The 20271-nt window shown below is 43.5% G+C and overlaps 1 protein-coding gene across 2 annotated transcripts in view; it reads left to right on the top strand.

Moving 5' to 3' along the window:
• The window catches only part of CREB3L1 (cAMP responsive element binding protein 3 like 1), an 81927-nt gene extending 61959 nt beyond the window's left edge, over positions 1-19968 (top strand). The window contains exons 5-12 of one of the 2 annotated variants that reach the window (XM_035115505.2): positions 1166-1323; positions 2703-2852; positions 7303-7361; positions 9973-10041; positions 13086-13185; positions 14221-14341; positions 17375-17639; positions 18329-19968. In XM_035115505.2, the coding sequence (XP_034971396.1) occupies positions 1166-1323; positions 2703-2852; positions 7303-7361; positions 9973-10041; positions 13086-13185; positions 14221-14341; positions 17375-17639; positions 18329-18365 (959 nt within the window). In that variant the 3' untranslated portion in view covers positions 18366-19968. Of the gene's footprint in view, positions 1-1165; positions 1324-2702; positions 2853-7302; positions 7362-9972; positions 10042-13085; positions 13186-14220; positions 14342-17374; positions 17648-18328 lie in introns of both variants that reach the window. The other variant, XM_060274576.1, reaches the window with a different exon arrangement.
• Positions 19969-20271: the final 303 nt, after the last annotated feature.

Raw genomic sequence — 20271 nt, 5'->3', positions numbered from 1 at the left:
CTCTACATAACCAACCATTACAGAACAAAGAGTGGTTTTTCCCACCCCCTCCACTCCTTTCCTTGATTCATTTCCCCCTTTATCTGGATTTGAACTCAGATATCCATCTTACTGAATTTTGTGAATTGACTTGTGCATCACTGATGGAACAATGTGAATGAATGGCAATAACAACAAATCATCATTAAGAATCCAGTTATTTTGGTGCTTAGTCCAAGTGGCTCAAGCTTGCACCCCAGACCAAACATTTCCTGCTGTTTCAAGATAATCAAAGTTTGCTTGCATTGATAGAATCCTAGAGCTCACAGTACCACATGAAAACAAGTCCAAACCACTGCACAAAGATAGGAATATTCACCTATCAGCCCCTTGTCAAATTGCGCCACACAATACAGATCACAACATGCCCTGTGCATAATGGTGTGCACAGAACAATTTGCTTCAGATGAATTAAGCAAGTGAGCCAAGCTGCATATTATATCAAAAGGCAACATATCTCAAATAATTATTTCTCATTTAGGACCTTGATGTGGTCAACACCAAATATTCATATGATGGCACCATATTATATTAAGTCACGGCACTGAGCCATCTATACCATTTATGTTTACTTGACTGACAGCAGCTCTCCAAGATCTTGCTGGAAGTCTGTCTTTGTATGGGAAATCCTTTTAGCTGGTGATGCCAGGAACTGAACCTGGGACCTGTTGCATAGGAGATAATAAAATATCCACCCCACGATTTAGCGCAAACCTCTCTCATGAGCCTTAATACACCGTTATTGCCAGAGCTCATAAAGCAGTCTTCCTAGCTTAATTTATTCCTGCTTCATTTTAAAAAATCTGTGTTCAGTGAAATGTTTTAGTGTTGTTGTCTTCATGTAACCTTCCCTGTTTTTTTAGGGTCATGGGTTCAAACCCTACGTTGGGCAAAAGATTCCTGCATTGCAGGGGGTTAAACAAGATGACCCTTGCAGTCCCTTCCAAGTCTATAATTCCTATGATTCTCCTAATATGCGTTGTCTCTTTCTTACTGCCTTGTTGTTCTGTGCCTCGCACTCTTTTGTTCCCATTCTTCTCTCATCAAATACTTTCTCTCCTTCGCTGTCCGTGACTCAGTGCGCTGTTACTGTCTGCTAACCTCTGCTTTGTATCTCCCGCATTAGATGACCTGGTGCAGATGCCACCTACTCCTCCCAGCAGCCACGGCAGTGACAGTGACGGATCTCAGAGCCCAAGATCCCTCCCTCCCTCCAGCCCAGTCCGCCCTACTGCACGCTCCTCCACAGCAATCTCTTCTTCTCCTCTCCTCACAGCACCACATGTAAGCACAGAGCTGGGAAGCTCCTGTCGTGAATCTTAAGGCTCGGAGCACGAAGTTCAGGTTTAGGGTGGCTTTGGGCAGTGACCCCCTCATAAGGCGCACAACGGGAATGTGTGACAGGTCAGGATTGTGACAAGGATGGAGGAGAAAATAAAATGGTTTGCATTTTAAGTGTGAACTTTCCTAATCTGAACTTTCTGAACCAACGCACAGATGGAAATGCGGCTGCCCTTCAAAATTCACACTCCTCAGAATTTTGCAATGGGAGTTCTCCCAACAAAATATGCATATTAAAAATGTGCATAGTAGTTAAAATATTGTGCAAAAAGTCAGGAAAATTTGCTTGCCAAAATGCATATAGTAGACAAAAGTACATTTAAATGCACACAAAAATTTGTATTAATTTTTGTGCAAAATTTTGTTTTTTAAAAAATTGCAAACTAATGTAGAAATGGGGCAAGATGGACTTAAGATTGGAAAAATGAGAAAGTGAAATTGTCAGATTCACCCATCTCTAAGCGTGATGCTGAAATAATTCATAACTACTGGCAAAGGAGCTATTTTAAGGCACTTACTTATTATTCATATTCATTTCATTTCTATACCGCTTTATATCTTTAAGGGGGGAAATTGCAAAGTGGTTTACAATATTAAACATTAAAACGTCAAATAAAACGTAACAGGATTAAACAAAACAGAAGAAACTTAAAGTATACATTCAAAGCAACATAATTGACAGGAAACTAAAATCTTACCTTAAAGATTTCAAAATAAAACATTACAATGGAGGTATAAACTACAGAATGCACATTTAACACAGTAATTTTTTTATCTGAAACATTTCTAAAGAAAACATTACTAAAGGAAGTCAAATATAAAATGCACATTTCAAAGAGCATAGTTAGCAAGAGAGTAAAATATTGTCAAAAAGGTAGAACATATCTGTTACAGTTGGTGCCTATCCTGCCAATCCTGGTCCATGGCAGGCAGTGTCTGTGGAAGCTCAGGCTCCATGACCCAGGTCTGAGCTAGGAGACAGCCAAGAGGCATTTACATTGACCTCTGTCATGCATGGGGTTTTTTGTTTTTGTTTTTGTTTTGCCTTAGATTTTACAGTTCTCAGACTGCCTGGAGATTTGGAGTTTCACGGTGCGAAGCCATGAATGTAACTTGTAGTTAGGCCCTTCGGGTTGTGGTAATGAGGAATGCTGCTTCCCACCTCCCCACCCACCCCGCTCAAAGCAGTATATCAACCCCAAATTTGAAGCAGCACAATAGTGACTTTGGGGGCAAAGCCCTTCATTTTGCAGGGGAAAGTTGGGGACGGGATTGTTGATATGAATTCTGAAAATGTTCCTGCTTTTCCTTTTCACTTACAGAAATTGCAAGGGACCTCGGGACCCCTGCTCCTAACCGAGGAGGAGAAACGTACCCTGATTGCCGAGGGCTATCCCATCCCAACCAAGCTGCCTCTCACCAAAGCAGAGGAGAAAGCACTGAAAAGAGTTAGACGAAAGATCAAGAACAAGGTCTATAATTCCACTGAATTGGGAAAAATCAGGAGTGTGTGTGTGTGTGTGTTTGATTAATGTGAGCATGCTTCTTTAACTTGCTGCCTCATCTGAGGTTCGCCGGGTAAAATTAAATCTGTGTAGTGATAGGGCTTTGAATGCTGCCATAAGCTTTCTAGATCCAGAACTTGAAGTTCTTAAAAAACAACAACAACAACCATCAAGGGCATTTCCAACATCGCAGTTATTGATGAGAAGGATGATTTATTTAGCTATTCATTCTTGCTCAGGTGGACAGGGCCCTGCCCTGCTGAGCTTACAATCTAAAAATTGACACAAGCGCAATAGCAGATAAAGGGAAGGGAAATAGAGGCCGAGGTAAATGGGGAATCAGTATGCAGTTGTTTCTATTACAAGGTCTTTGCCTTAATGATGAACATAATATTGGGACAGGAGACAATATATCCCTTTGCAAGTCAAGACAAGGGCCCGTTTCGCACATCACACTAAGCTGAACCATGGCTTAGCATGAGCGCATGAGCAAGCAGACTTCCAACGAGGAAATGGCAGCTTTTTCACTCGTTCTGCTGCTGTACTATGCTGAGCTAAGCCATAGTTTAGTCTACCATGCTGTTGAAGCCCAGGCTCATGGTTTTGCTCTCTCCAAACTAACCACAGCTGTAACTAAGGTTTGTCCTATGGTTTGTGCTTTTTTTGTGAGAGCTAAAACACAGGCCTGAGTTTGTATGGCATGCTAAGGCAAACGATGGCTTATCTCAGCATGGCACAGCAGCAAAGGAAGCTGGAAGGAGCAAAGCTGCTGCAATCTGTGCACTGGGAGTCATCGTGCTTTATTGTTTATTTGTCCTCTTGTCCCAATATTATGATTTTCATGACTAAGACTCAGCCCGTATAACTGAAAGAACCTCCTCTCCTGGAGACATGTGTTTGCACTGAGCCATGGTTTGGCCTAGTGTGATGGCAGCATATGGGCCTTCTATCTAGAGAATTTGGAAAACTAGACATCCCTTCTTTCCCCCCCTCTCCCCCCCCCATATTCCTTTATTAATATATTTTAAAAGCTTTGAAGATCAGTATAAATGCACCATTCCATCAAAACTGTTTGCAGCATACTACTCATTCCCTTGTAACTTTGTGAGCATAATGGGCCTCTTGAGTGGTCAGTCTCATCAGCTAATTGCCCAAAAAGAGTTGTTTCTCACCAAGGTGAATGAGCAAGCAAATGAAATACTATGATATTTGATACGATATGAAATACTAACTGTGGACCACCACTCAATGTAAGTTCCCACATTACGAGCCCACGGTATGCATTAGTCACCTGTTGTGACTCAGACAAAGATACAGCCCATTGGGCCCAAGTGATTCAGCCACTTTGGGAAATTCTGATCCACAAAGAAGTTAAGTCATAGCCCTTGCTTATAAGTTGGTTTGCATTCTGATCATAATATTTGATTCAGCAACATGTAAGTTTTTACAACAGGATGTTAGGGTGACCTAAAAAAAGCTGTCAGGAGATCTCCAGCCCTGATAGAGGCATAATTTTTCAACTGGAAATTTTTGGAACTGAGTCTGGGAACTTTGGTGTGCAAAGCATGAGCTCAGCCCCACAAACACATGAAGATCCTTTGCATACACCATCAGATCATTGGCCCACCTAGCTCTGTGCTCTGCTAGGGACAACCATCCAGAGTCTCAAGCAGAGGATTTTATTTATTACAGGGGATTGAATCTGGAACCTTATGCAGGCAAAGTGTGTGTACTCTACCTCTAGCCTATAGGCCTTCCCAGATTGTGACACAGCAGCCAATTTAGGGCTGATCAACTGGACAGAGCAGGAATTTGATGTCAGAAACTGTTCCCAGAAAACCTTAAGAGCACACCATACTTTTTAATGCATATTTTCTTGGAAGACCTTCTGATTTTGATTATGAAAATAGTCAACCAGGATATTAATTAATTAATTGTTGTCATGTGCATCTCCCCATGACCGCAGAAGGAGCACAGAAAGCAGAAGCCCAGCTCACATGCAGTTCCCATTTCAGCTGGCGCAAGAACATGCGAAAGCGCTCTGGGGAGTTATGTAGTGACAGGACTCTTTATACGTATGATTGTGTCGCTACCCACCCTAGAAATAGGGTTGTCAAATTTGCAGGTGACACAACTGTGATCGGGCTCATCTCTGATAAGGAGGGTGAAACGGACTATAGAGATGAGGTGGAGCGGCATAAATACAAAGAAAACAAAGGAGCTTGTGATGGACTTTAGGAGACAGAGGAACAAGGTCCAGCCACTTTTGATTGACGGAATTTGTGTGGAGAGGGTAACAACGTTTAGATTTCTAGGCATTGAGTTACAGGAGGATCTGTCCTGGAGTGTTAATACAAGGGGGCTTGTGAAGAAGGCACAGCAGAGACTGTATTTTTTGAGAACTTTAAGGAAAAACCATCTTCCACAAAAGATGCTGCTTGCCTTCTATCACTGTGCCATACAGAGCGTGCTCACGTACGGTTGATGTGTGTGGTACGGAAGCTGTACTTCTCAGAATAGAGCAAGGCTGTGTAGAATTATTAAAACAGCAGAGAGCATTATTGGCTGCTCACTCTCCACCTTAGAACAAATCTACACCACCAGGTGCCATAGAAAAGCACTAGACATTTCAAGAGATCCAACGCACCCTGGTCACCATTTCTTTGAGCTCCTGCCATCGGGACGGAGATATAGAACAATGCAGGCAAGAACAAGCCGTCTCAGGAACAGTTTCTTCTCTAGAGCGATTTTGGCCTTAAATGGAAAGCCTGGACTTTGAAGTCATCTTATTTTACTTGTAATTTTGTAATATATTTACTGTTTTTAATTAGATTTTGTTATTTTGGATTATGTGGAATGCTTTATCTGAGTGGATGTAGCAACTGAGTAATTTCGCTGTTCCCGCAAGGGGACAATGACAATAAAGATATCTTAAAAGATATGACACAGAAAATCTACAGGGGGGGGGGTTGATCCCCTGCTAAATTTGCCCGTTTGCCCTCTGACGAAGAAATGACCAGTCTATAATTTGAATGGTAGGTTTATTTATACCCCGCCCTTCCCAGTCAGGGCGACTAACAACAGATAATATCAGCACAAGTATAAAAGAAACAATTCAGTTAAAATGCAGATTAATACAATGTTAAAATTCAAAATCTACAAATAAAATAAAACCATTATGAGATAAAACCTTAGGGGAGGGTAACCGTGGGGTCAGACTGCGTCAGTCCAAAGGCCAAACGGAACAGCTCTGTCTTGCAGGCCCTACAAAAAGATGACAAATCCTGCAGGGCCCTAGTCTCCTGGGACAGAGCATTCCACCAGGTCGGGGCCAGTACTGAGAAGGCCCTGGTCCTGGTTGAGGCCAGCCTAACCACCTTGTGACTCGGGATCTCCAGTATGTTATTATTTGTGGATCTTAATGTCCTCTGTGGGTCATACCGGGAGAGGCGGTCCCGTAGGTACGAGGGTCCTAAGCCGCATAAGGCTTTAAAGGTCAAAACCAGCACCTTAAACCTGATCCTGTACTGCACCGGGAGCCAGTGCTGTTGGTAAAGCACTAGATGAATGTGATCCCGCGGCCGGGACCCCGTAAGGAGCCTCGCCACAGCATTCTGCACCCGCTGGAGTTTCTGGGTCAGTTTCAAGGGCAGCCCCGCGTAGAGCGAGTTACAATAATCAAGCCTAGAGGTGACCATTGCATGGATCACTGTGGTCAGATCAGGTTGAGAAAGGTAGGGGACCGACTGCTTAATGCGGCGAAGATGGAAAAATGTCACCAATGGTAACCATTGAGGGTTTTGTTCAGCAAAGGGAACAGCGCCTTGATGTGGGGTAGAAAGGATTAACTCCCCCAAGTGCTGGGACCCTGATCCAAATTTGGCTTCTCTGTGGCTGCTTTTAAATTCTAAAAAAACAAAACGAAATGTGGGTGATGCTATTCACATCACATTTAGTTTGACTTTGACCCCTTAGAACAGCTTTCCCTACTCACATACTCCCTAGATAAATTATTATTATTGAACGTTTTTAATTTTTAATGCTGTATTGTGCATCGCTGTCAAGTTTTCCCTTTTCTCGCGAAGAGGCCTATTCAGCATAAGGGAATTTCCCTTAAAGAAAGGGAGAACTTGACAGCTATGGTATTGTGTTTTTAATATTCGATTGAGAGCCGCCCAGAGTGACTGGGGAAACCCAGCCAGATGGGCAGGGTATAAATAATAAATTATAATTATAATTATTATATTAGCTGTTTTGGACCTCCCATCATCTTTGACCATTGGTCATGCTGGCTGGGGCTGATGGGAGTTGTAGTCCAAAACACCCAGAGGGTGCCAGGCTGGAGAGTTACTATATGGGAACTGTTCTTCAGGAGCTTACATTCGCATTTCTAACGTTGGCATTCCTCATTCCTTAGATTTCTGCACAGGAGAGCCGCAGGAAGAAGAAAGAATATGTGGAGTGTCTGGAGAAAAAGTATGTTCTTCTCTCTGAGCTTCCATGCTACATTAACTCTAGATTTGTAAGATCAGTAGTTTCTTTTGTACTTGGCTGCATCATGAGAATTACTGGAGCAGCGTGACCCTCTTGCAGAAGTGGCACATTCTCTTAAGTCTCTTCCCTAATGCGTCCCTGCTTTAGGAAAGAATCGTGCTGTTGTCAAAGTCTTGAATGTAATGATTCAAGAAGTCCACCAGCTACCCAGAGAGTAAGATGCACATCTAATAAATAAATGTATGAAACGATATGTGCTTAACGATATCACTTAAATCAAATGTTTCACCATATAACAATTATGTAAATTAAACTCGAATGCCAAGGGAGAAAGATTGTTCTCCAGCAGCCTGTTCAAAACCCCTTGAGCTTTCAGTGTGCTTTCCCAAGCACTGCAAATAGTTTAATAAAGATGGAAGGAGAAACCAGAGTTGTTATAGCACAAATTCCTTAGTTCCTGTTCCCATGAAAGGAATTTGCTGCTGGGTGAGATGTCCTTGAATCTGTGTCCTTGAATTCAATAACAAATGTGCTATTCTTCATGGATAGCCAGGTACCACCATCTCACTGATCCTCATCCTTGAAAAAGGGAGTGGGAGGGAGAAGCATGGATCAGTGAATGAGGCGGTAGCTTTTGTTACAATAAGCATCCATGAAGCTTATTGGATGACTTTGGGTCAGTCACCATCTACTTAGCCTAACCAACTTCTCTGTTCCATAGTGAAGGTAAATGCAGTTAGAATTGTAAAGAACTTTGTACATAGAAAAATGCTATATGGGAGATAACAAGAGTTTCTTGCAGCATATTCTGCACAATGGGCACAATGTAAGAAGAGCAGGAATACACCTTGATGTTGCGATTAATGGTTGTTTAATAGCTTTACAGTATTTCCTGTTGCATTTTGTTGTACTTTTGTGAATGGCACTGGATCCCCCCCCAATTGAAGGGTGGCATATAAATCTGAATAAGAAAATATAAAATTATACTTCCTACAAACAGGGCTTATTCAGCCCTGATTTCTACGTTTTCAGCTGCAGGATTGGTTTAAGGGTAGCCATATGTCCTCTTTTTCCAGGACACATCCTCATTTTCATGGGTTTGTAAAATGAGAGTTGTCCAAGCGATTCATAGTTAAAAGTAGGCAAATGTGTCCTCTTTTTTTTGCTCTTCAGAATATGAAAACTCAATATGCTCAAACTGTCTTGCCCTTGTCAGCAACCTGGCAACTAAATTCTACACTAGCTGAAGTTTCGGAACCGTCTTCAGAGGCAGCCCCAAGTATAACGTATTGCAGTAATCTAGGTTACCAGAGCATAGGCAGATGTTAGGCTACCCCTGCTCAGATATGGGTGCAGCTGAGCCACCAGCTGAAGCTGATGGGAAGGCATTACATGTCACTGAGGCCACCTGAGCCTCAAGCAACAGCAGTGGACTCGGAAGAAGTACCTGTTCTTTCAGAGGGAGTGCAATCTTATCAAGAGCAGACCACCTTCCATTCATCTTTTCTAGGGAACCACCCACTAATAATGCCTAAATCTTATCTGGATTGGCTCTAATCCAGTCCATAACCAACGCAAGACAATGGTTCAGCACTGCCACCCCTGCAAATGTAAAAGGAGAAGTAGAGCTGTGTGACATCAGCATATTGCTGACAACGTACTCCAAAATTCTGGATGACCGCACTCAGCGGTTTCATGTAGATATTAAACAGCATAGGAGATAAAATCCAACCCTGAGGAACCCCACCATGAAGGCTCCATGGGGCCAGATAGCACTCCCCAAGCATCACCCTCTGGAAATGACCATTCAAGTAGGACTGGAACCACTGCAAAGCAGTGCTGCCCACCCCGAACCCAGACAGCCACCCCAGAAGGATACCATGATTGATGGTATCAAAAGCTGCTGAGAAGTCAAGGGGAATTAACAGGGACATGTTTCTCATCTCTCTCCCAACAGAGCTAATCACACAGGGCAACTGAAGTAGTTTCTGTACCGAAACCCGGGCCTAAAACACCAATTGAAATGGATCTAGGAAATCAGTTCCCTCCAAGAGTAAAAATGAGTGTTTCTTGTTATGCAAATAGCATCTGAGGGGAATTCTGAGCAGCCTTGGGACTGGAGTGGGAAGGGAAGGTTAACTCTCTCTTTCTGCCACAGTCTTGATAAAATTGCCTCTCCAAATATGTTATTTGCATTTCAAGGATCTCCAGAATGGCACCAGTGCAGCTTCTCTTGAAATGCAAAGAGCAGCAGCAGGGCTATATGCAGCTGAAAGTAAATCCTGTTGAACCTAAGGGGGGGGGGTTACTTATGAGTAGGCATGTGTAGGATTGCAATGTCAGAGAAGCTATTTTGTCAGGACCATTATAGGGACAGAAAGAGTTAAAGTCCCCCCCCCCCACTCTAACAGTTTGGGGACTGCTGGAGCTTCCTTGCTACTGTTATTTAAATCACAAAACTGTGAATGTTAACTGCAATTCATAGCTGCATCTACAGTAGGTTAGCGCTTAAGGGTGAGATTTTGGAGGTGGCTGTGCATCAGGCTGATGGATTTCTTTATTTCTAAAATGGGGCTTGTTTTTACTTCTCCAGGGTTGAAAGTTATACATCTGAGAACAATGAACTGTGGAAAAAAGTAGAGACCTTAGAAAATGCAAACAGGTGAGGAGAACCCACATTTGATCTTTGACTGAAGGATGGTGCCAAGCAAGGGAGGTCAGGGGAAGGCTGGGAACAAAAAGAGAAGAGATTTCTTGGCGGACTTTGGCTTACCCCAAAGTATAACTTTTTTATTTTTTCCAGCAGCAGCAGCAGCAGCTAGTCAGCTGGGTTTGGTTAGCAAATGAGGAATGTTTGTGTTATGACAGCCAGGAAGGAACTTTTGACAGATGGAGGTGCAGATGGGGGCACCTCTGAGTGGACCATTTCCTCCTGTTCTCGAGAACCTGCCCCTCTCCCAGTGGCCTACCTGGCCTTGGGGCCAACTGGCTGACAGCTGAAGTGAAATTAATTGTAGATTGGTTTCTTGGGAGAGTGCTTGCCAAGGTTAGGTAGGTATAAGCTGGAATCATTATCCCGGGAAGCATTCTATATAGCCAAGGGTGAGGAACGGGCCATGGTGAACAAGAGTCAGCGACCAGGACGAGGGTTAAGTGGGCCTGCATTGAAGGGAGCAAGGAAGTCAGTCCTGGCTCAGTCACTGAAGTTCACCAGCCAAATGTCCAGATTAGAAGCTGATCTTTTGGAAGGGTTTTATAGATGGGTGGGGTGGGGTGGGGAGGCAAAAAACACAACCAGCTGAGCTCAGAGCCAATCAAGATGCCTGAAGGAACAGGGGACTGTGTGGAGTTCTACTTTCCCCCCAGGCCTTCTATGAGTGGTTGAGGACCTGGCCTTTCGTTGCATTAAATGAAACTCTTTTCTGTGTTCTTTGAGGTGCGGAGAGTGTTACCTAGAAAAGAGTCTAGCAGCTACATGAGGAGCAGTTTTAGGGGAGTTCTTATGGCAGGCCTGTTAGCAAAAAATAGGCTGGGAACAGAATGCTAAACTGCTGCCCTCAGAATCAAAGGCCACACCTGCATGTAAAGCACATGGCTTCCTCTTAACGATCCTGGGAACTGTAGATCTGAGAGGGGGAAAGTACAGTTCCTGGGATTCTTGCCTCAATCTGGGGGAGAGTTGTCTCTGTACGGTTCTGGTTTAGGTTTTGGTGTGGTGCCACCCCTTCTAAGGCACCACACTTGCCATAACAAAGAAGCAGATATTGCCTCTTGCCGTGAGCTGGGCTTCTGCCTGAACAATCCTTGAGACCCCCTTGTTCCCGCCTGGCAGAATCTCTGTCCAAGGAATTTGTTTCTTTTGATGCTTATGGAGAAGACAAAATATCCGCTTCATGTAGCAATGGGAGAAGACAACAGGGGGGACCGGGAGTTTTGCCTAGCCTCCCATGAAGGGCCAAAACCAAAGTCACAGCACATAAAACATATGCAAAAGACAACAGGTTTGGGGGCAACACCTCCACATCCTAGACTAGGCTACTGTGCTCTAGTTTCACTCTTTTTCTCCATGCATGCCCACAGGCTGGGGTCACATGAATAGCTTTTTCAGCTTTACAAATGTATTATCCACACCAAGAGGTGCTGAGATGGAAGAAGGAACCAGGAGTACAGACTTTTCTTTATAGAGGATTCACTTTCTGTCAGGGGAAGACAATGTGTTGCCGTCCAGATATTCTGGATTACAACTCCCATGATCTCCAGCATAACTACCGTAACAGTCAGGAATGATGGGAGTTGTAGTCCACAACATCTGAAGGGAACCACATTGGCTTCTCCTGGTCTAGGTGAGCAATGCAGAAACAGGACCTGGTCTTCTCTTTCCAGCATTCCCATTAGTCACAAACAGTATGGGCTTATTTGCCCTCTGAAATGCACCCAAATTTCTTCTGTGGGCAGAATTAAGGCATTCCTTTGTGATCAGCATATGTATGAATAGTGCAGGAATAAAGCACCTCTAGAGGAGCTTCACAGCATGGTTTGCTTCATGTCCTTGTGTAATCAGCCTTAGATGCTCCCTTCCCAGGCTCTTCCCATCAGGCTTTCTGTAATCTGCAAGACTTTAACCAAATGGGGGAAACTATCATCAGTGACCCTGTTATCCAGGACCTATCCCCTCACTTAATCTTGCCAGCACACTTGACCTTGCACTTGAGCTCCTTGCCCTCATTCAGAGACTCTTTGTCACACTCATTTCCTCTGATTGCCTAACAGCAGCTTCTGACCCTACCTTTGTGGCTTGATGCTGCTCCCTAGAGACCCTGGAAGCGTTGAGCATATTCTCCGCTTTTCAGTAGCTAAAGTAGCTATGTTGGTGGTTGGTGACTGCCATCTGCTGGGCTTTTTATGAATCCTTGTGTTCAGTTTATGAACCCTTTCTCCCATGAATTCTGGAGTTCCGCTTATTGTTGGTTGTATTTGGAATAATAGACCTCCCCTGCCCTGCCCCCCATCTCACTCTTTCTTCCTCTCCTGGTACTTCTGTTTGTCTGCATCAAAGCAGTTATTCTGAAATGGTTCCCAGGTCTACGTACTCTAATCCAGCTCTAATCTGAATCCATGGTTCACTATGTGCAGCAGTAATTACGTCACATCCTCAAACCGTTCACACTGTTCTTTTAAAAGATAGCAGCTACTGGGAAAATAAACAACCCCAGCATTATACCTATGGACAAATGAGGTTTTCAGGCATTAATCCCTAAGGCTATTAACATTTTTGGGGTTTAACAAAATTAGGCATGTAACCTGCCACTGTGGGTGTGCAAACCCTACCATGGTAGAGCAGTTCATAAGATAGTTTCTATGTTAAAAGTTGAAAGGGTCTGTAAATAATGTAGCGTTAGCTAAAGGAGCATCTCATTTCCATGACTTGTTCTGAAGTGCTTACATCTTCACCGGAACATTGAATTGATTTTTACATTTCATATCTTACATAGTGCATATAGTATTTCTGGAAAAAAGAACATTGAAAGTATTAAGCTCAGGCTACTTAAGACCTCCAGGTATAGGGCGGTATATAAATTCAATAAATAATAACAATAAATAATAAGTTTCTGAATTTGTAATGTCTTTGGATTTCTTTCTGTTTCTTTCTTTCTCTGATTTTTTTAACAGTTTCTTTTAAATGTAAAAAAAATTGCTCTCTCATAGGACTCTCCTGCAGCAACTACAAAAACTGCAAGCTCTGGTAGCAGGGAAAGTTTCTAGGCCATATAAAATGGCTTCCACACAGACAGGGACCTGCTTGATGGTAAGGTCTGCATGCTACCCATTCCTTGGTTACTTAAGTCCTGAGCTTTATTTCTTCATTGTGTACATATATCTCATTTTTCCCCCAGGTGGTCTTGGACTTGGATGGTGTTTGACCCATTTGACCAGATTTGTGGTTTGTCTCCCCCAGACAAACCCAAGAGTGGTAATCCAAGAAGAAACATTTGTTACAGTTCATGTTTTGTTTGGAGGGAGACAAATCATAAGTCCTGCTGGGGGGGGGGGAGGTGTCGTTCTTCTATGGGCAAGAATGAGATGTTTTAGTTTAGTGGTCTCTGAATTTTGTTTCTCCTACTTTTCTTCTAAATGTGGTTAAAGTGTCTAGGACTAGGGCCATCCAGTTTCAATTCCCACTCAGCCACTAAGCTCACATTGGACCAATTACTTTTTCTTTGCCTAGTCTACCTCACAGGGTTGTTGTGAGAATAACCAGGGGTGGTGGTAGTCATGTATGCAGCCCTGGGCTCATTGGAGGAAAGGCAGAACAGAAATGGAGTAAATAATTTGTTTTAAAACCTGAATGTAATGCTAACATTCAGATGTCAGTGGTTTGGTTTGCTTGCAAGTATCATATTGGCATTTGGGATTTTAATGGAATAAGTACAGTGGTACCTTGGTTTACAACCATAAGCCATTCTGGAGGTCCGTTTGTAAACCAAAATAGGTTGTAACCCAAGGTGCGCTTTCGCCAATGGGGCCTCCCACAAAAAAATTGTTCGTAATCCCCCCAAAATGGGTTGTAATCCAAAAAAAGGTTGCAAACCGGGACACACACTTCCGGGTTTGACGTGTTTGTAATCCAAAATGTATGCAAACCAAGGTACCACTGTACACACATCTAAACTAAATACTAAAGTAAATATGCGCTTAGTAACTGAATTATGTTGATTTTCACAGTACTGTAATAGTTTGTGATTTCCTTCTTTTCTCCTCAGTTGACTTGTGTGAACTCGTGTACATATCCACACCCTGTTTGTTGACTGCACTGACTATTTCTGCTGCATCTCCTCCACAGGTCCTCGTTTTGTGCTTTGTTCTGGTTCTGGGCTCCCTAATGCCGTGTCTCCCAGAATTCTCTTCAGCATCGCAGACGGTAAAAACAGCTCCAACGCCAGACATATACACAACCAGTAAAAGTGAGTCAAGTGTTACTAATTGTTACTAAAGCCCTCTTGAAGAGCCAGAACTACCCCAAATCACTGCTGAATCCAGCCAGCCATTTCCTCAGACGGTGCAGATTATCCTTCTGTCTTAAGGGTAGCTCTAGCAAAGGCTGCATATGTATCATACATTTAAAGCCCATTACTTCTTCCAAGGAATCCTGGGAACTGTAGTTTAAGGATGCTGGGAATTATAGGCCTATGAAAGGCAAACTACTGCTCCCATGATTTTTTTGGTGGGGATGTGCTTTAAATGTATGGTGTGTAAACAGCCAGTCTTGCCCCTGTGGTTTGTTTTATTTACAAGAGTGTATCATTTGAACAGAGCAGTATTTCCCAAACTTGGGTCTCCAGCTGTTTTTGGATTACAGTTCCTATCATTCCTGACCACTGGTCTTGCTAGCTAGGGATGATAGGTGTTGTAGTCCAAAAACAGCTGATGGCCCAAGTTTGGGAATCACGGATTAGAGTGATGCATTGCTCTTGTTTCCTGGGTGACCTTTCCTCCAGAGCTGCTTGCTCATTTATTCATTACATGGTCCTATGGCCTAGCTGTACAGTAAAGCTTCATTTGCCTTTTAAAGGATTCATTCTCCTCTTCCTCAGACTCAGATGCTTCTTCTCCTGTTCCTCCCACTATGGGAAGTAAACCAATTAGCCAGGAAGTTTTCTTGACCTTGGAAGATAAAGCCCAAATTCAAATAAACATGTGATCTTCCAGTTCATTTGTTCACTCTTGGCCTGCCTTTAAAATTGTGCTGAGAGTTTTTTTAGGAGACTCCTACTCACAAAGCTGCAACCCCCAGAGGTCTCTGGGAAGAGGCATTGCGTGTTAAACCACTCTGATAATTGTAGCTCTGGTGGGGAATAGGAGGTCTCCTGATAAACCCTTAACAGACTACATTTCGCAGGATTCTTTGGGGGAAGCCATGATGGTTTAAAGTGGTATGATACTGCTTTAAAGTGCAAATGGGGCCTATATCTGTCACTCCAACTCAGCCCTCTGATCTAAAATCCTTCTTTGGGCTAATGAGTCTCCTTAACACACACGGCAAGACAAGCTGGAAACAAGGGTCTGGTTCCCACATAAACCTGTGGGCTCTGTACCACTTTAGATTTGTACAAGGAGTGTACTTGGGAGGGGGATTGATATTATAGAATGCTTCCCCATTTTTTAAAAAATCCTGTAAATAGAGAGCTAGCTTGCCAAGGAGAAACACAGGCAGCTGCCTTGTACCCGGTCAGCCTCATTGTCCATTGAGCCCTCGGAGAAGGCAGCTTCCTTTGTTACTCCCTGACCACGCTAGGTTTCTCCTTCATACAGATTTCCTCTTTGTGGAAAATTAGATGTCATGGAAAAGGGAGCACATATTTCGCCTGCTTAAAGTCCCTAATGTAGCACAGTGAGCCATAAACCTCACAGTGTGACTTTGGGTCAGTCACTATTTCTCAGCCTTATCTATCATAGAGGGTTGTTGTGATTCTCTACTGGTGCCAGGGAACCTCTTAGCTCACTGGGAAAGGATGGGGGAAATATTTAAAAAGTACATAAGAATTATTTATTCAGTTGAGGCCTCACCTGCAGTCTGAAATGCTACAGTCGAGACACTGGCTTGCCAACCTATCTGCTGTTCATGAGCACTAGGTCTAAGTATTTCATCTCAATTGAGTTGGCATTTTGGAATGGGGGGATTTAAAATCTCCAATAACCTACTAACAGCTGGTACCCTTTTGTTGTGTACGGCCATAGGCAGGATGATCTGCTTTAAAGCCTGGCAGCATGGAGGTCACAACCAGACCTAAGTTGTTTGTTTATGGCTCAGCCAACACTCAGTAAGGAGGCAGCTGCAATGTGTATATTGGCCCTTGGGTAGCCAGACCAGCTGAAAGCCTTGAAGAGAGGAAGAATAGCGCTCTCTCTCTCTCTCTCTCTCTCTGAACAGATGGCCTGTTTTAAAGCCCTCGAGCAGTTGGGATAGTCTGTTTTATAGCCTCAGTGGCAGTTTTAGTAGTGCTTTTTCCTTATTGCTTTTGTATCCCAACCATCCCTTAAAAACCTGGAACAACATATGTAGGCTTCCCATTCAAACCCTGATCAGGCTCAGCTCTGTTTAAATACAGGCATGGAGCTGCAAAGAGGAAGGACTTTATTTGCTCCTTAAAGGTACAGATATCATGTTCAAAGGTGCTGCCACATTCTTGGCCCAAACAAAGCAGCAGCCTATAAATCACAGCGTCTGTGTGGCAACTTCTCCACTCTGTAGCAGCCACCAAGAATCTCTGGTATTGGCTTGGTATATTCTACATACAACATCCACATGGAAGTAGCACTGCACAGCCATGACCACCGTGTGAAGAAGTTGTTACCATAAGGGTGTTGTTTTGCAGAAACTTATTTGGAAGGCCTGCAATATATAGACTTGGCCCCAACTCTGGTGTCAAAGGGTTCCGCCGGTGGTCAGAAAACATTTTCATGTAGTTTTGGGATGTATTACGATCACATGACACCATTTTATGAAAAATAAATTTGGGTCCCACAGCTGGATTTTAGGAAGAAGTGTTTTTGTTTCTTTGTCCTGAAATTATGGGACCTGAAAGTGGAACTATATGGGTCTCCTATGAAAACACACCCACTGAATTCACTCTAGTGAATAATATTGGGCAGGTATCCGACAACTAAGTTTTCTGACAGTTGCCACTTTTTTTCTGGCCTGGTTTTTTAGCCTCCAGGAACTGCATGACAGGCAGAAATGGAATGTGTGCAGCTTTTACTCCTATGGAGATGCAGCAGATGAATGCCTCACCTGCTAGATTTCTGCTTGCTGTGAAGCTGTTGAGAACAAGAAGGGGAGGGAATGCAAAGCCTTGCAATACGTTTGTGTGTGATGGTCAAGATGTCTCTATATTCTGTGACTGGCTTTATCTACATGCCTTGGCACATTGGAGTGGGCTGGGAACAGCCTCGTGAAGTTCCTGTTCTCAGCCCTTAACAAAACTCTCCCTTTTCAGTTCAGTCACGGCGCCTTCTGTTCTATGATGAGCATGGGGGCTCCCTTGAGGAAGGCTACAGCTCCTTCATCTCTGTGGAGCCTCATGACAAGTGGGAGGCTGACCAAAGCCAAAGCGAAGAACAGCGACCTCAGGAGCATGTGCACAGCCCCCTGGCTGTGGCCCACGAAACAGCCAAATACCTGCACAAACCCCACCAGGAGGGGCCAGATCAGAACCAGACCAGCTCAGCTCTCACTAACCCCAAGAAGCCATTCCAGGAGAGGTAAGCAGGTGTGGGGCTTTCGTCTCTTTCCAGCTCATACCAACTATATTCCATCTCTGAAGTGCGACGTGGGGTCCAAACAGGGTTGCCAACTTTAAAGAAAACCACTAACCGCTACTCCTGTGCTTTTAACAGATCTGCAGACGTCAGGCACTCCATGCCATAACATCACTGCTGATTGCAGTCTTCAAGAGTCACAAGGGCAGGCTGTGTTTTTTCTTCTCTGTTTGCAACCATAAACCTAAAGTTTCTGATCCTTCCCTGAGACCTCTTGCGTGCACAGCATAAACTCTTAACTCTGAGCTATGTTCCAGGGTTTTCCAAACTTGGGTCTCGAACTGTTTTTGGACTACAAGCTACCAGAGATGATGGGGACTGTCGTCCAAAAGCAGCTGGAGAACCAAGTTTGGGAAAACTTGGTCCAGGCAAAGAGAACCCCACCCCACTCAACTGACAGTGAGAAATAAGGAAATAGGAGAATCTTCCGAGGAACCTCACTAGCCAACCTGAAAAATAGAACAAAGGATTTTGTGTTTTATCTGTGCTTGTTTTGAGTCCCAGTTCTGGGGGGTGGGGGTGGGTGGGATATAAATATATAAAATGTTGTTGTTGATTATGAGGACAGAGTTGAGAAATAAATAGCAGGTGACAAAATGACTGACTGGTACTTTTTCCCTTTCTTTCTGCAGAGACAGAACCTCCAGTGATGCAGCTGAATACTTGTAGCAGCTGCCAACCCTCGGGGCCTCTTCCGTCTGGGTGGAGGATCCTTTAGTAGATGCCTGGTCAAGGCTGAAATTCCATGCATGCTTACCTGGGAGTATGTCCCATTGAACTTGGTGGGGCTAAAGTCTGAGTGAGCATGTGTAGGATTACACTGTAAGGGGTGTGGGTTGCAACCCTAAACACACTTACTAGGGGAGAAGGTCCATTGGTGAGAATGGGACTTCCTTCTGCGTAAACGTGCATAGGATTGCACAGCACATGGGAGAGGATGTTCCATTTAGACACCTCCAAAGTGGCCCTGAGTTCTGCCTCTTATACACTCGATTCCCAGTGTCAAAATTGCATCCCCCACAATCAGGGATTGCGTCTGGCAACTTGGTCAGAAGCCTCGGTCAGCCCTCTAATTTACCCCCACTCACAATCACCACGGCCACTGGTTATGTTCTTTCCTCTCTCTGCAATATGTCACCACAAGTTACCAACTTCTTGGCACACAAATCTGTACTATATAAATTTCCCCCAGCCGTGTCTGTCTCTGTGTCAGAAAAAGCTTAATTTCTACTTTGTGGCTTATTTCTACATAGTTACATAAAAAAACAAAATGTAGAGAATTCAAAGGCAGAGACATATTACAGTTAAATGTTCAGATAAGAGAAAGAGAAAAACGTTCTTCAAAGGAGGCTTTCCCCCATCAAACATTAAGCAGAGTTCACAAAGTACCCCTATGAATCAGTTCCTCTGTGATGAGGAACATACTTACCTGGGAATAAATCTTATCCCAGTTCTTGGCCCTCTTTGCAGACAGTCTTTTCATTCAATTTTCTCTAGACAAGCCACCTCAAGGGCTCCTTTTTATCTATCATTTCCCCCTTTAAAACATGAGACTGCAGACTGGATGAGCCTCCAGATCAGCTACCTAAGGAAAAGGAAGATTTGGCTGGCTCTGTCTCAATACACTCCTCCTCACTCTGCAGAGATGGTAGGGACGAGTGTATGTTCCTTGCATGTCCCCCATTCATTTAATGTTTCCTGGTGACATTTGGGACAGATGTAAAAGTCATCAAGCTGCAGCCCTGGCTTTCCTTTCCAAAGTTTATGTAGGGATGGAGAGATCCTTCAGAGCAATTCTTCTCCAGTCAAGTCCACCAGGGACCAACACATATCGCTGCAGCCTCCTCACCCCACCCCTAAAACACCCTTCTCTCTGTCCCAACCCAAAACCAGCATAAAGAACCACTGTTCCATAGTTAGACATGCTGCTGGGCATAGTCCATGCGTGCCTCAAGTTCACATGGTTGTACAGAGACCAAAAGCAGAAATTGTTTGTACATAATGAACCTTATTTTGTATTATTGCCAATCCCTTAAGATATTGTATTTTGGAGACTCTCAGATCCTATTTTCTGTATTGTATTTTATTAAGAGTTATTGCGAGCTTGGCCTCTATGAACTTCCTCTCTTTGCAGGTTGCTGTTTCCTCTTAGTCTTAGCAGCTGTTGTTTGCCTAGTTTTCTTTTTAAATACTATATATCACTCTTTTCCTTCTGTTACTAGCTCTGCAATTGCTTTGGAGCAGCAAAATTAAAAAAAAAGATGCAGCATCAGCTCTGTTGTTCAGATTCTTCATTATTTAATTGAGGGGTTATTAATTTAGCAAATCTCAGTGCAAGTGCAGGCCTGCCATCACTCACCGAATAATAGCTGTGCTCTCCCTTTGTGAGCAGAGGTCTCTGAGCCGAGCAGTGTTTCTCTTGAGGGCTTATACAGAAATGTTAATTACTAGGGAATGATGACAGCAGCTTCCCTCCTAGATCTATCATTCTGATAGCAATACCCCGGTAGCTATTGTATTATAATAATATAATTATAATATAATATACTTATAATATAATAGATGAGGAAGAAAT

The sequence above is a fragment of the Zootoca vivipara genome, chromosome 1 (assembly GCF_963506605.1).
Source record: "Zootoca vivipara chromosome 1, rZooViv1.1, whole genome shotgun sequence".
Classification (NCBI taxonomy): Eukaryota; Metazoa; Chordata; class Lepidosauria; order Squamata; family Lacertidae; genus Zootoca; species Zootoca vivipara.
The sequence above is the reverse complement of the archived record's forward strand: the minus strand, read 5'-3'. Positions and strand labels throughout refer to the sequence as shown.